Below are 14,968 nucleotides of genomic sequence, written 5' to 3'. Positions count from 1 at the left end.
GCTGCCTGGCAGCACCCGATCTCTTACAGGGGGGTATGATAGCACAATTAACTCCTCAGGTGCGGCACCTGAAGGGGTTAATTGTACTATCATATTCCCCTGTAAGAGATCAGGGCTGCCAGGCAGCAGGGGGCAGACCCCCCCCCCCTCCCCAGTTTGAATATCGTTGGTGGCACAGTGTGCGCCCCCCATCGGGCCCCCCCTTCCTCCCTCTATTGTTAGAAATCGTTGGTGGCACAGTGTGCACCCACCATGGCCCCCCCCCTCCCTCCCTCTATTGTAATAAATCGTTGGTGGCACAGTGTGCGCCCACCATCGGCCCCCCCTCCCTCCCTCTATTGTAATAAATCGTTGGTGGCACAGTGTGCGCCCCCCATCGGCCCCCCTCCCTCTATAGCAGTAACAAAATTGGTGGCAGTGTGCGGCCTCCCATCTCCCCCCCCCCTGATCATTGGTGGCAGCGTGGTTCCGATCGGAGTCCCAGTTTAATCGCTGGGGCTCCGATCGGTAACCATGGCAACCAGGACGCTACTGCAGTCCTGGTTGCCATGGTTACTTAGCAATAGTACAATAGTAGAAGATTCATAGTTACCTGCTTGCTGCTGCGATGTCTGTGTCCGGCCGGGAGCTCCACCTACTGGTAAGTGACAGGTCTGTGCGGCGCATTGCTAAAGAACTGTCACTTACCAGTAGGTGGAGCTCCCGGCCGGTCACAGACATCGCAGCAGCAAGCAGGTAAGTATGAATCTTCTACAATTGTACTATTGCTAAGTAACCATGGCAACCAGGGCTGCAGTAGCTTCCTGGTTGCCATGGTTACCGATTGGAGCCCCAGCGATTAAACTGGGGCTCCGATCGGAACTACGCTGCCACCAATGATCGGGGGGGGGGGGAGATGGGAGGCCGCAGACTGCCACCAATGTTGTTACTGCTATAGAGGGAGGGGGGCCGATGGGGGGCGCACACTGTGCCACCAACGATTTATTACAATAGAGGGAGGGAGGGGGGGCCGATGGTGGTTGGCACACTGTGCCACCAACGATTTATAACAATAGAGGGAGGAAGGGGGGGGGGCGATGGTGGGTGCACACTGTGCCACCAACGATTTATAACAATAGAGGGAGGAAGGGGGGGGGCCGATGGTGGGCGCACACTGTGCCACCAACGATATTCAAACTGGGGAGGGGGGGGTCTGCCCTGATCTCTTACAGGGGGATATGATAGTACAATTAACCCCTTCAGGTGCGGCACCTGAGGAGTTAATTGTGCTGATCACAGCCCCCTGTAAGAGATCGGGTGCTGCCAGGCAGCAGGGGGCAGTCATGTACACAGTTTGTAGTATATTCTAACTAGAAGCGTCCCCATCACCATGGGAACGCCTCTGTGTTAGAATATACTGTCAGAAATGAGTTTCACGATGTAGCTCATATCCGACAGTATATTCTAACATAGAGGCGTTCCCATGGTGATGGGGACGCTTCAAGTTATGTTCGGGTGTCCGCCTGGCCGTGCGGAGGCAAGCGGATCCGTCCAGACTTATAATGTAAGTCAATGGGGACGGATCCGTTTGAAGATGACACACTGTGGCTCAATTTTCAAACGAATCCGTCCCCCATTGACTTTCAATGTAAAGTCTGGACGGATCCGTCTGAGGCTACTTTCACACTTAGAAATGTTTTAACAATATAATGCAGACGGATCTGTTCTGAACGGAGCCACCGTCTGCATTATATGAACGCAAGTGTGAAAGTAAAGGGACTCCTGACTTTACATTGAAAGTCAATGGGGGACGGATCCGTTTGCAATTGCACCATATTGTGTCAACGTCAAACGGATCCATCCCCATTGACTTGCATTGTAATTCAGGACGGATCCGGTTTGGCTCCGCACGGCCAGGCGGACACCAAAACGACTTTTTTTTCATGTCCGTGGATCCTCCAAAAATCAAGGAAGACCCACGGACGAAAAAACGGTCACGGATCACGGACCCACGGACCCCGTTTTTGCGGACCGTGAAAAAAAACTGTCGTGTGCATGAGGCCTTAGGCCTCTTTCACACTACAGTATGTCCATTTCAGTGTTTTGCGGTCCGTTTTTCACGGATCCGTTGTTCCGTTTTTTGCTTCCGTTGTGGTTCCGTTTCCGTTCCGTTGTTCCGTTCCGTTTTTCCGTATGGCATATACAGTATACAGTAATTACATAGAAAAAATTGGGCTAGGCATAACATTTTCAATAGATGGTTCAGAAAAAACGGAACGGAAATGGAAGACATACGGATGCATTTCCGTATGTGTTCCGTTTTTTTTGCGGACCCATTGACTTGAATGGAGCCACGGACCGTGATTTGTGGGCAATAATAGGACATGTTCTATCATTCAACGGAACGGAAAAACGGAAATACGGAAACGGAATGCATACGGAACACATTCCGTTTTTTTTGCGGAACCATTGAAATGAATGGTTCCGTATACGGACCGTATACGGAACGCAAAAAACGGACCGCAAAACGGAAAAAAAAAACGGTAGTGTGAAAGAGGCCTAACAATGTATATAGTTGGGACCAAGACACCTCGTCGTGTAGACGTCGCCTTAAACTGAGCGCGTGCGACCAGCTCAGCGCGACCGGCCAAAGATAAGGAAGAGAACAGCAGGTGGCGCTGTACAGATCCAGTGTATTGCAGAACTCATTACCTGCGGTTATAACAGACATGATGGCGGAGGAGACCACTGACACCCAGATGACAGGACCGACAACTCTGATGGGACAGAAGTAGTCAGACATTTATTCCATAAAAAGGGAAAACACAACAAATGCCGCGTATAGTGCGGAAAGAAGCGCCACATTGTCACATCTCTACAGAAATAGGAAAAGCTGATTAATAATTATATGTTCCCCAAATGTGTCCCCGAAACATAAAGAAGCCCCTACAGCGACATCAGTGGAGGGCGGGGAAGGGTTAATGATGCCCCCATGAGGTACGTGCACTCGGCGGTGTATCTCCGCTCCAGGATCCACACCTGTTACCTGCAGATCCTGACACGGATTTCCCCAGATCTCCCCCTCTGCATTGTAAAGGGAGAAATCCGCACGGACAATCCACCGGCCGCAGATCTCCGGATCCGCTCCGCAGGTCACTCCTGACGCAGGAAACTTCCGCTCCGTGTAGATGAGATACTGGGAATCCCATCTGCTTAGGCGGTATTATTTCACTCTGGAAAACCAGCAGGTAATACGCACCGTGCGCTTGTACCCGAAGGCCATCTGCGCACGTTGCGGAATACGCTCAGTCTTTCCAGGCGAATATCCATGTGGAAAAACCGTAAGGAATTACAGCACCAGCAAAGTGTATGAGATTACCCCCATCACGTACACTTCGCCGATTATTTCCGTGCGGATTCCCAGACCTGCGGCCTGTCAGTTATGTTTGTGGTTTTAGCTGCGGATTTCACCCTTTTCAGTGGAAAACCGCATCTTATCCGCACCAAAAACCGTAATCACACATTGCAGGTATTGGTGCGGATACGCTGCGGATCTGATGTGCGTTCACCCGAACTCGTGCGCAGACGACGTAACTTTTCATTTGTCTCAAGCATCAATTCTGGATCTGATCTCCAAGGAATATAAAATAATTGTACAGTAACCCCCCCCCCCCATAGAGCCGCCATATACATTGTGTAATCGGAGGCTCCGCCCATACATTGCTATATAGTGACTTATAGGCGGAGATTATAACGGGACGTGGACGCATCGGCCTCAGCTTATTATTCTAACAGAGTCTCCAGGACACAAAGCCAAGGCAACATGTAGGGGTTGAGAGAAGGAGGCGGTGAAGGTGTGTAAGTGTCTGATGGTGTCACACAGCTGATAGAAGGACAGACGCCCGGCCTCATAGTCTAAGAGGACCCCAAGTCTAGGACATGTTGTATCTACACTGAGGGGGGATGTGACTGAGCGGTGACACGCTGCACATCCTGCACCAGACATAACCAGACACCAAGATTTATCATTACATCTAATACTAGACTGATGTCCTTTCCTTTCTATACTGGGATAGGACAGTCTGATGTTACATCTCCCTTTCTGGTCCCACTCTACCTCCCAGTAATGTCTTCCTGAGGAGAGGCCACATCTGCTTAACACCTGGGCATAATTCAGGAACCTTCCTGGTGATTCTGGTCTGTCCTGTTCTTTTTTTGTTCTTGTTGCTGTTTTCAGATCTTCTGATATCTTCACATATATATTAGCATTGTCCTCATCCAGCAATATGTCTGGAACATGGAGCCCGAGCTCTGATGTGACATTGGTGACAATATCCCTCATAGATCGGTGTAAGGTCAGTGAGATCAGAACCTCATCCAGACCATCCTCAGACCTGCCCTCTCCACCATCTCCCCCTGTGTCCTCATCATCTCCATGACCACATACTGTAATGTCACTTTCTTGTAGGAGTCTTATTGGGTCGGTGACATGACACATCTCCTCCACGTGATGCATCTTCCTGGACAGCTCGTCCTCCTCTATTTCCAGCTTCTTGATCAGATCAGATATCTGGGACACAATCTTCTCCTCCTGCCTGGAGATCTCGCTCAGCGCTTTCTTTTCTGCCATTTCCAGTTGCTTCTTAATGTCCATAAATAACTTCCTGACGTTCTTCCTCTTATCAGAGGCCTTCTCCTGGATATTCCTCTGACGATCCTGCAGATTCAGAAGTTTCGTCTGAATTTTTGCTTTTTGTGGGTTTAGTTCCTCCAGATATTTCCTCAGTTTCTCTTTCTCCTTCTCAGAGGCCACATCCAGTAGCTCCACGTCGTGTCCCTTGTGGTCGCCGACCAGACAGCAGGACACACAGATACAGGCGGTGTCTATAGGACAATAGTATTTCAGCGCCTCCTTGTGTGTGGAGCATTTTCTTTCCTTCGGGGTAGCAGTAGGTTCAACCAAAGTATGTTCTGATGACTTACTGTGTCTACTCAAGTGCTTTTCACAGAACGAGGCCTCACACTGCAGACATGTCCTCACAGCCGGTACAGGAGACTTAGTACAGTAAGTACAGAAGATCCCGGTCTCCTCCATGTGAGGCTGAGCAGATAAGAAACGCTCCACTATGTTCCCCAGCTTCCTGTTCTTCTCCAGGGCCGGACGCACCGGATATTCTGCTCTGCAGTCAGGACAGGAATACACTCCAGCTGCCTCCTGTGCATCCAGCGCACTCACAATACAGGAGCGGCAGAAGTTGTGTCCACATCTCAGGGACACGGGATCTGTATAGATGCTCAGGCAGATGGAGCAGTCCAGTTCGGCCCTCAGATCAGCAGACGCCATTGTGGTACGGAGGAGCAGGAACCGAATATGCAAAAGTCTCTTCTGATAAGAGGGCGGAGAGCTCCTGTAGAAGAATTAACCCCTGCAGCTCGGAAATTGCATTCCATTGAGAAAAAAAGCTGAAAATCCACTAAACGTCATTACAAATAAAAGAAGAGTCCATCAGAAATGTTGAGGAGAGTAAAGCAAACTTCACCTCTGTCTCCTCCAGTCAGGATAATGAGACATGTGGAGTATTACAGGTGACCCCTGTAGTAGGTTGATGATGGGCTCCATCCTGAGGAGCAGCGAGTGCAATCTTCTCAGGAATCAAGCTGAATGTATTCAGGGTGCACATGTAGTGCGTCTGATGCGGGACGCTAGCTCGGTCCCCTCTCTCACCTCCGTGATCTGTAGCACGCGGGCCATGTGAAGCTACCTGAACCTCTGCCTCCAATTCAGGATAAAGAGCAGAGACCACCACACCTTCAGCCAAAATGGGACCCGGGTCTTTAAAATTCCCACCTCCCGGAAAACAACGTGACAGGGCATCCGCCTTCACATTCTTAACCCCAGGGCGGAACGTGACAACAAAATTAAACCTTGAAAAGAACAAAGACCATCTGGCCTGTCTCGGGTTCAGACGTTTGGCTGACTCCAAGTAGGCCAGATTCTTATGGTCAGTAAACACGGTAATAGGGTGTCTGGCTCCCTCTAGCCAATGGCGCCATTCCTCAAAAGCTAACTTGATGGCCAACAACTCCCTATCTCCCACATCATAATTTCTCTCTGCGGAGGAGAGTTTCTTCGAGAAAAAAGGCACACGGTCGCCATTTGGCAGGAGAGGGACCCTGAGACAAGACCGCACCCACACCCACCTCAGAAGTGTCCACCTCAACTACGAAGGGCAGAGAGATATCAGGTTGTACCAAGATGGGAGTGGAATCAAAACTCTCCTTGATACTAGAAAAGGCCTTACGCGCCTCTACCGACCAGGAGGAAAAATCTACCCCCTTTCTAGTAATATCAGTGAGTGGTTTAACAGCAGAGGAATAATTCAAAATAAACTTCCTGTAATAATTGGCAAAACCCAAAAAATGCATCAGCGCCTTCTGATTCTCAGGAAGCTCCCACTCAAGCACAGCGCGGACCTTCTCGGGGTCCATGCGAAAACCAAAAGCGGAGAGAAGAAACCCCAAAAATTGAATTTCTGGAACCGCAAACACACATTTTTCCAGTTTAGCGTACAATTTATTCTCCCGCAGGATGAGCAAGACCTGACGTAGGTGGTCCTTATGAGTTTTGAAATCAGGAGAAAAAAATCAAAATGTCATCTAGATACACTAATACAAATTTCCCCATTAAATGATAAAAAATGCTGTTCACAAAATGCTGAAAGACGGCTGGAGCATTCATCAAACCAAAAGGCATAACCAAATTCTCAAAATGGCCCTCAGGAGTATTGAAGGCCGTCTTCCATTCGTCTCCTTCTCTGACCCTGACCAGGTTGTATGCCCCTCTTAGATCCAACTTGGAAAAAACTTTAGCCCCAACAATCTGGTTAAACAGGTCCGGGATCAGAGGAAGCGGATAAGGGTCACGAATTGTGATACTGTTCAGCTCCCTGAAATCCAGACATGGTCTTAAAGAACCATCTTTTTTCTTAACAAAGAAAAAAACAGCCTTTCTCAGACTCTCAGAGATATAAGCACGCATAGCGACCCTTTCAGGTTGGGAGAGATTGTATAAACGAGATTTAGGCAGCTTGGCGCCTGGGGTGAGATTAATAGGGCAATCGTACTCCCTGTGAGGGGGCAAGTCCTGAACACCACTCTTAGAAAACACATCCGAAAATTCAGAGAGAAAAGATGGTACAGTCTTAGTAGAAACCTCAGAAACAGATGTCGTGAGGCAATTCTCTCTGCAAAAGTCACTCCAACCATTTATTCGCCTCGCTTGCCAATCAATGGTGGGGTTATGTTTAGTGAGCCAGGGTAGCTCCAACACTAGAGGAGTAGGCAACCCGCTTAGGACGAAACATGACACATCCTCAACATGAGTATCACTCACAATCAAACGGATATTGTGAACTATGCCCTTTAACGATTTCTGAGAAAGTGGAATGGAATCAATAGCAAAAACGGGTATATCCTTTCCCAAAGTGCATACCTGGAAACCATGAGTTATAGCAAATTGATTATCAATGAGATTGACCGCTGCTCCAACATCTACAAAAATCTCACAAAAAATGTTCTTGCTCTCTAGCGCCACCCTGGCAGGTAGGACAAAACGGGAACTACAAGCAAACGGAAAAGCTTCAATTTCCGCATCAACCTTGCCAATAGTAACAGATGGAATGTTTTTAGAGGATTTTTTTCTTTTTGTTTCTTTATTACTCTCAAAAAACTGCCTGAATCTCCTAGAGGGACAAACATTTGCCAAATTATTTATACCTCCACAACAGAAACAAACCTTCCTATGAGAGCTGAATCATCTATTGTCAGAGGCAAGCAAACCCAGCTGCATGGGCTCCTGCTCAGAGGGGAATGAGAGAGACTGAGACCCCTGTGCACTGAATGAGACCGCCGCACTGTCCTTGGACTGAGTATGACAGGAAGGAGTGATCTTTCCTCTCTCTCTAAGACGCCTGTCAATACGAACGGCCGGAGACATGGCAGAGTCCAAGGAGTTAGGTCTCTTATGAAAGCCAAATGCATCTTTCAATCCCTCTGAAAGACCATGGCAAAATTGACTTCGGAGTGCAGCATCATTCCAACCAGTATCAGCTGCCCATCTCCAAAATTCTGAACAGTATATCTCTGCGGACTGTTTACCCTGGCATAAAAGACGTAGTCTAGATTCAGCCAGAGCAATACGATCCGGATCATCATATATCTGACCCAGGGCTAAAAAAAATTCATCCACTGAACAGAGGGGCCGTGCCCCCACCGGCAGCGAAAAGGCCCAGGACTGAGCGTTATCCCTGAGCAGTGAGATGATGATCCCCACCCTCTGCTCCTCATCACCAGAGGAATGGGGAAGTAGGCGAAAATGGAGTTTGCAAGCCTCTCTAAAATGAACAAAATTCTCACTACCCCCGGAGAACGTATCCGGGAGCGAGATCTTAGGCTCAGAACAAACTCCATGAATGCAAGCTGAACCGGTCACCTGAAACTGAGAAACAGTTTTACGGAGATATGCTACCTCCAATGAAAGACCCTGCATGTGTTCAGTCAAAAGTGAAACCGGATCCATGCTTGAGACGGTTTATAATGTCACGAAAGGTGTACAGAAAACTAGAAGACACAAATGAAGATCCGACTGACTTGATCCAAAACTAAGGAACAGGAGGGTAAGCCCTGTAAGAGCCCTAGCTCTCTCACTTACTGCTCAGCCTATGCAAAAATCTCAATGGTAGAAAATTACATATCCTCGTTCCTCGACTGTATGCACCTGAACACCCTATAATAGTGAGGGGACACGACCACCGGCTCCCTACACTTGATACGGAGGGAGTCAGGGTCACCTAGGATCAAGCCAACAGGCAAATAAAGAAACAGACTTATCTTGTGGACGCAGTAGTAACAGCTTCTAGCATCAGCACACTCCAGGAAGTTGTATAAACCGCAAAGTGATGCAGTATGGGAAGGGATTTAAAGGGATGCAATCAGTGCATCTACATGACAGCTGAGAGAGGCTAACGAGATGAGAAAACGAAAACAAAACAAAAGGAACCTCAAGCAGGAGGTTCTAAAGAACATCTGTCAGAGCTTCTCAGATGTCTGGTGGTGACAAGAACGTTCCCAAGATCAGTTTTAAGGACGTCCATAAGCTTCAGGATTTAAGTGATTTGCTCATGGAACAGGAGCTCGCCAAAAGAGATCCTCGTCTGTCTGGGCTGTGCTACCTGGATACTGCCCATGGGGTGAACCCAATTGTCGTGAAGCTACCATACAGCCTGCAAGAGAAGTGGGCGGCATCAGTCTCAAGGTACAAAAGAGTGCATGACGTCACCTTTGGGGTATGTTTCAGGTGCTGCGCTTCATTGGAGCACATGGCTAAGGACTGTAAATCCATTATCAAGTGTGAGGAGTGTCATAGTGAAAGACATGCCTCAGCTATGCACCCAACTCCATTCACAAGGAATTCACCGGCTGCTGTCACCACCAGTCCCGCTCCGAATCTTGGTGGGGAGCCCCAAAATAACGCTAACACAGCCACTGCTGTTTCCTACTCATGCTTGGACGTATGTGGGGAGGGCCAGAGTGAGAAATGTTGTGCCCGCATATGCCTAATCAAGGTCTACCGGGGCTACCAGAAAAGGCAGTAAAAATGTATGCCATCATTGACGACCAAAGCAACCGCTCTCTAGCAGGACCTAAATTTTTTGAAGCCTTTGGAATAAAGGGACCGTCTGAACCCTACATCTTAAACACCTGCTCTGGTCGCATAGAGACTAGCGGCAGGAGGGCACAAGGATTCATCGCTTGTTTCGTCAGTGGGAATACAGAAATACCTCTACCGACGCTGATCGAATGCGATCAAATACCCAACCATAGGGATGAAATTCCTACCCCGGAAGCTGCATTTCACCAACCACACCTAAGGCACCTAGCCAACGTTATCCCACCTATGGACAACAACGCCAAGATTCTACTCCTGCTTGGCAGAGACAATCTAAGGGTACACAAGATGCGTCAACAGTGTAATGGTCCCCACTATGCACCATACGCCCAGAGACTGGACTTGGGATGGGTAGTCATAGGAAATGTATGCTTGGCTCAACCAAGAATCCACTCTTTCAAAACGTACGTGCGTGGAGATGGACGCACAACTTGCATTAAGCCTTGCCCTCATCAGTACGAGGTGAAAGAGAAGCCTCCAGACCTCATACAACCACCTGACGACATTCCTCCCTTCTTTGCCGACAACTTGGGAAGATTAGTCTTTCACACAAGCAAGGACGATGACAAAGTAGCTTTGTCAGTAGAAGACAGAGAATTTATCAAGATGAAACCAATCACTGGGTTTCTCCATTACCCTTCCGAGCTACCAGGGTGAGACTCCCGAACAATAGGGAACAAGCTCTGTCTAGATTTAACTCTTCAGCGCACCATGAACAGTAAGCCTGAGATGAGAGAACACATCTTTGCCTTTATCGACAAAATATTCCGCAACAACCATGCAGAACCAGCTCCATCCTTAGGGAAGAACGACGAGTGCTGGTACTTGCCTTCATTTGGAGTGTATCACCCACGTTTTCGACTCAAGCGCCAAACATCAAGGTGTATGTCTTAATGATGTCCTTCTCACAGGTCCTAATCTGACGAATAACCTAGTTGGAGTGCTGATGAGGTTCAGAAAAGAGCTCGTTGCCATCACCGCCGACATTGAACAGATGTTCCACTGTTTCGTAGTCAGAGAGGTTACGTTAGTAACCGCATAGAGAGATTTAGGAGATCCTCCAAACCTGAACAATGGCACTACGTACCATCCGAACTTAATCCAGCAGATCACGCCACTAGGCCTATGTCTATAGGTTCCTTTACTAACTCTACTTGGCTTACAGGTCCAGAGTTTCTGCTTGGAGAGGCAGACGAATGTGTACAGGAAGCTTTCAGCATCCAGGATCCAGATAATGATCCAGAAATCCGCACTGAGGTTAGCGCATTAGTTACTGGAACTAAGCAAACAGCCAGCTTCGGTTGTCAGCGCTTTGAGCGTTTCTCCAGTTGGATGAGACTCGTCAGAACTCTTGCAAGGTGGCGAAAGGAGTACCTCAGTGTTCTTCAAGGAAGAAGAAAATGGCAACACCACAAACCAAACTTGAAGAAAGGAGACCTTGTATTGATGAAAGAGCAACAAACCGAAAGGATTGACTGGTCTATCGGACTAATTTCAAAGGTTTTCCCTAGCAAGGATGGCAAGGTCCGGAAGGTGGAGTTGAAGATCTTCAGGAAAGGCGAGCTTAAAACGTTCTCAAGACCAATCAACGAACTCATCCTAATATTACCCATCGAGAACGTCCCTGCTGGGTGAACAGGACTGTATCTAGCTTCACAGATCTTCTCCATTCCAAGTTGGAAAACAAGACTAATCTATGTTTTGCATTCTAACATGTTCTTTTTACAGGTTGTTTATATTTTATGGACATTCGTCATAGTGAAATTCCCAAAGTGAATTTCAGATGGGGAATGTGCTGTTCTTTTTAAATTGAATTCCTGCATTGTATTATTATCTCTTCTTTACTATGTTGTTACCAATGTATTGTTCTCTGCTGCCATCTGCTGGCTGGAATTCGTATGCTGCACGCCTTGTTCCTTGTCTATAAAGTTTTTCTCTGCTGGGCGTGGTTTTAGCAGCCTTGGTCCTTGTCACTTCCTGTAGCCATTTTTCAGTGCTGCACTCCTTTGTGACTGGAGACTCACACCTTGGCTTGTGAAGGCATCAGTTTTTGACCAGCAGTTGCCTCAGCAGTTAGCCTCAGGAAAGACATCCACATCGCAGCATCTACTGCATCACTGTATTGCATCACTGTATGTCACTGCTCTGGATCAAATAAACACACGTTTGATTGCATCCTCATGTCTACGTCTGGATCCATCTAACCTGAGCATCTGCCGGTCCGGTCTGCTCCACTGCTTGGATACGAAGGTAGGACAGTCACAAGGTCATCATCAGTTACACCTTCATTCGCCTTCATGTGGGGACAGAACAAGAGGAAGGTTCCGATTGTGACGGTTTTATGGAAAAATGGAGAACTGTAAATCTGGGTCGCTGTTCAACTCCTTAATTATTGAGAGAGCGCACAGAGTCCCAAATCACAGGAGAAAACCGGGAGAATATCCAAGAACAATTCTAAGTTGGCTAATTATAGAGACTGGGAGGCTGTGTGGAGGGAGGTTAGAGCCTCCGAGAAGCTTCAAATAGATGGGACAAAACTAAGAGTTTATCCAGACTTTTCAATGGCTACCAGCGCCCAAAGGAAAAAATATACTGACATAAGAAAGAGATTTAGGCAGGATGGGGTTAAATATAGTTTGGTGTTTCCAGCTAAACTCCGGGTGGTATATCAGGACAAAATGGCCGTCTTCCAGTCCCCTCAAGAAGCAAGTGAATGGGCAGATTTAAAGGGCCTGCGCCAAATGTAGTAATTGTTAATATGTTTACTTGGAGGTGGGGGGTATATGGAGTATACCGTGCATGTTAATCCAGCTCTATGTTAATATAGATTGGGGGGCAAAATGGGGGAGGGAATCAAGTTTTCCCGATAGAGAGAGAGGGTTTTTTTTTTTTTATATGTAAGAAAAGTTGAAAAGATTTGCTATATTTCACTGGATGGGGAGGTACTTGCCAGCCATCATCTGCCTTCAGGAAACACATATGGACAAGGAATTGATGGATAGGTGCACGATACCATTCAATATATACATCATATTCAAGGGGCGCATCTATTCTAGTACATAATAAAGTTAACTTTGAGTATATTGCAAAAGGCGGATGGTTGTGGCAGCTTACAGTGTAGAGTGAATGATATATTGTTGGTAATAGCAAATATATATATATATATACACACACACACACACACACACACACACACTCACCTAAAGAATTATTAGGAACACCATACTAATATGGTGTTGGACCCCCTTTTGCCTTCAGAACTGCCTTAATTCTACGTGGCATTGATTCAACAAGGTGCTGATAGCATTCTTTAGAAATGTTGGCCCATATTGATAGGATAGCGTCTTGCAGTTGGAGATTTGAGGGATGCACATCCAGGGCACGAAGCTCCCGTTCCACCACATCCCAAAGATGCTCTATTGGGTTGAGATCTGGTGACTGTGGCAGCCATTTTAGGACAGTGAACTCATTGTCATGTTCAAGAAACCAATTTGAAATGATTGGAGCTTTGTGACATGGTGCATTATCCTGCTGGAAGTCGCCATCAGAGGATGGGTACATGGTGGTCATGAAAGGATGGACATGGTCAGAAACAATGCTCAGGTAGCCCGTGGCATTTAAACGATGGGCAATTGGCACTAAGGGGCCTAAAGTGTGCCCAGAAAACATCCCCCACACCATTACACCACCGCCACCAGCCTGCACAGTAACAAGGCATGATGGATACATGTTCTCATTCTGTTTACGCCAAATTCGGACTCTACCATTTGAATGTCTCAACAGAAATCGAGACTCATCAGACCAGGCAACATTTTTCCAGTCTTCAACAGTCCAATTTTGGTGAGCTCGTGCAAATTGTAGCCTCTTTTTCCTATTTGTAGTGGAGATGAGTGGTACCCAGTGGGGTCTTCTGCGGTTGTAGCCCACCTTTCTTTCCCATTCTGACATTCAGTTTGGAGTTCAGGAGATTGTCGTGACCAGGACCACAACCCTACATGCATCGAAGCAACTGCCATGTGATTGGTTGACTAGATAATCACATTAATGAGAAATAGAACAGGTGTTCCTAATAATTCTTTAGGTGAGTGTGTGTGTGTGTATATATATATATCTACCACCTCCATATAAACCTGATGTAGTATATGAGTTGTATAACTATATGACTGAGAAACAAGATTGTGTATTAGTAGCAGCGGGGACTAGAATACTGCGTTGGACCCAAGTATAGATAGATTGTCCAAGGGCAAAGGTTTACACCATAATACTAATTTTTCCAGGTTATTATTGGACTTTGGCTGGAACGATATCTGGCATTTATATAATCCTGAAGAAAAGGTATTTTCCGGTTATTCAAGTCCTGGTCTAGGAGAGATGTGATCCTTGGTAATAGGAAACTGCTGGAAAGGAATAAAATAAGTATAAAGTATGTTCCTGTGTTTATGTCGGATCATGGCGCAATTGCAATGGAGATTGGGTCCTTGGAAAAATAGATCTCAAGGGTTTTTACATTTAATCCCCATTGGTTTAATTTGTTGGATGAACAGTATTATGGAGTATTTATAGGGAGTATTAATAGGGATTCTGCTAAGAAACAGTGGATTTGGGATGCGGCAAAGGCGTTCCTGAGGGGAATATTATGCAAGCAAGTAATTAATTGGAAAAAAAGTAAATGGTAAAACTTTAGAACAGAAATTAAAGGATGCCCAAAAATTCTGTCAGAAACTGGGAAAAACTAAATGATATGGTTAAAGAAGTACATATGGAAAAAATACAAACAACCATGTTTTTCAGGGGGGTTAGGTCTTTTGCAGATGGAGAAAGAGCGGGTAAACTTTTGGTTACCATAATTATTAATCAACAAGAAAAAAAAAAGTTGGATAGGTCCAATAAGAAATAATAAAGGGCAAATAGTTAAATCCCCAGAACAGATTAATATTTTGTTTAGTAAATATTTTGAAGAACTCAAAAAATCAAAAATTAGATATAAAAGGGAAGAGTTATGTCAATACCTGGATGATATCCCCTTCAGGAAGCTTGCAGAAGCTCATAAGATTCAGTGGGAAGGGAGTACGTAGTGTCCCACTAGGTAAATGTGGGCACTACACAAGGGTCAATTGGGCCACGTTGTTCCTCACCTTTTGTGGAACAGGGTCATTGTATTTTATATGATGTTTTTTATGTGCATTTCCCCCGTTTTCCCCTGTACCAGGCCTGTTAGGGGTAGTTCCTCCTCCTACCTAGACAGTAGAGGGAGCTAGGGGA

General features: G+C 46.6%; 1 protein-coding gene across 1 annotated transcript; it reads right to left on the bottom strand.

Moving 5' to 3' along the window:
• Positions 1 to 2,795: 2,795 nt before the first annotated feature.
• Positions 2,796 to 5,353, bottom strand: LOC122945857 (E3 ubiquitin/ISG15 ligase TRIM25-like). The gene has a single exon (XM_044305113.1). It carries the CDS (start codon positions 5,321 to 5,323, stop codon positions 3,755 to 3,757), a length of 1,569 nt encoding a protein of 522 aa, XP_044161048.1. The 5' UTR covers positions 5,324 to 5,353; the 3' UTR covers positions 2,796 to 3,754.
• Positions 5,354 to 14,968: the final 9,615 nt, after the last annotated feature.

Source organism: Bufo gargarizans, chromosome 8, assembly GCF_014858855.1.
Source record: "Bufo gargarizans isolate SCDJY-AF-19 chromosome 8, ASM1485885v1, whole genome shotgun sequence".
Taxonomy (NCBI): domain Eukaryota; kingdom Metazoa; phylum Chordata; class Amphibia; order Anura; family Bufonidae; genus Bufo; species Bufo gargarizans.
Note: the sequence above shows the minus strand (reverse complement) of the source record. Positions and strands in the feature narration are given on the sequence as shown.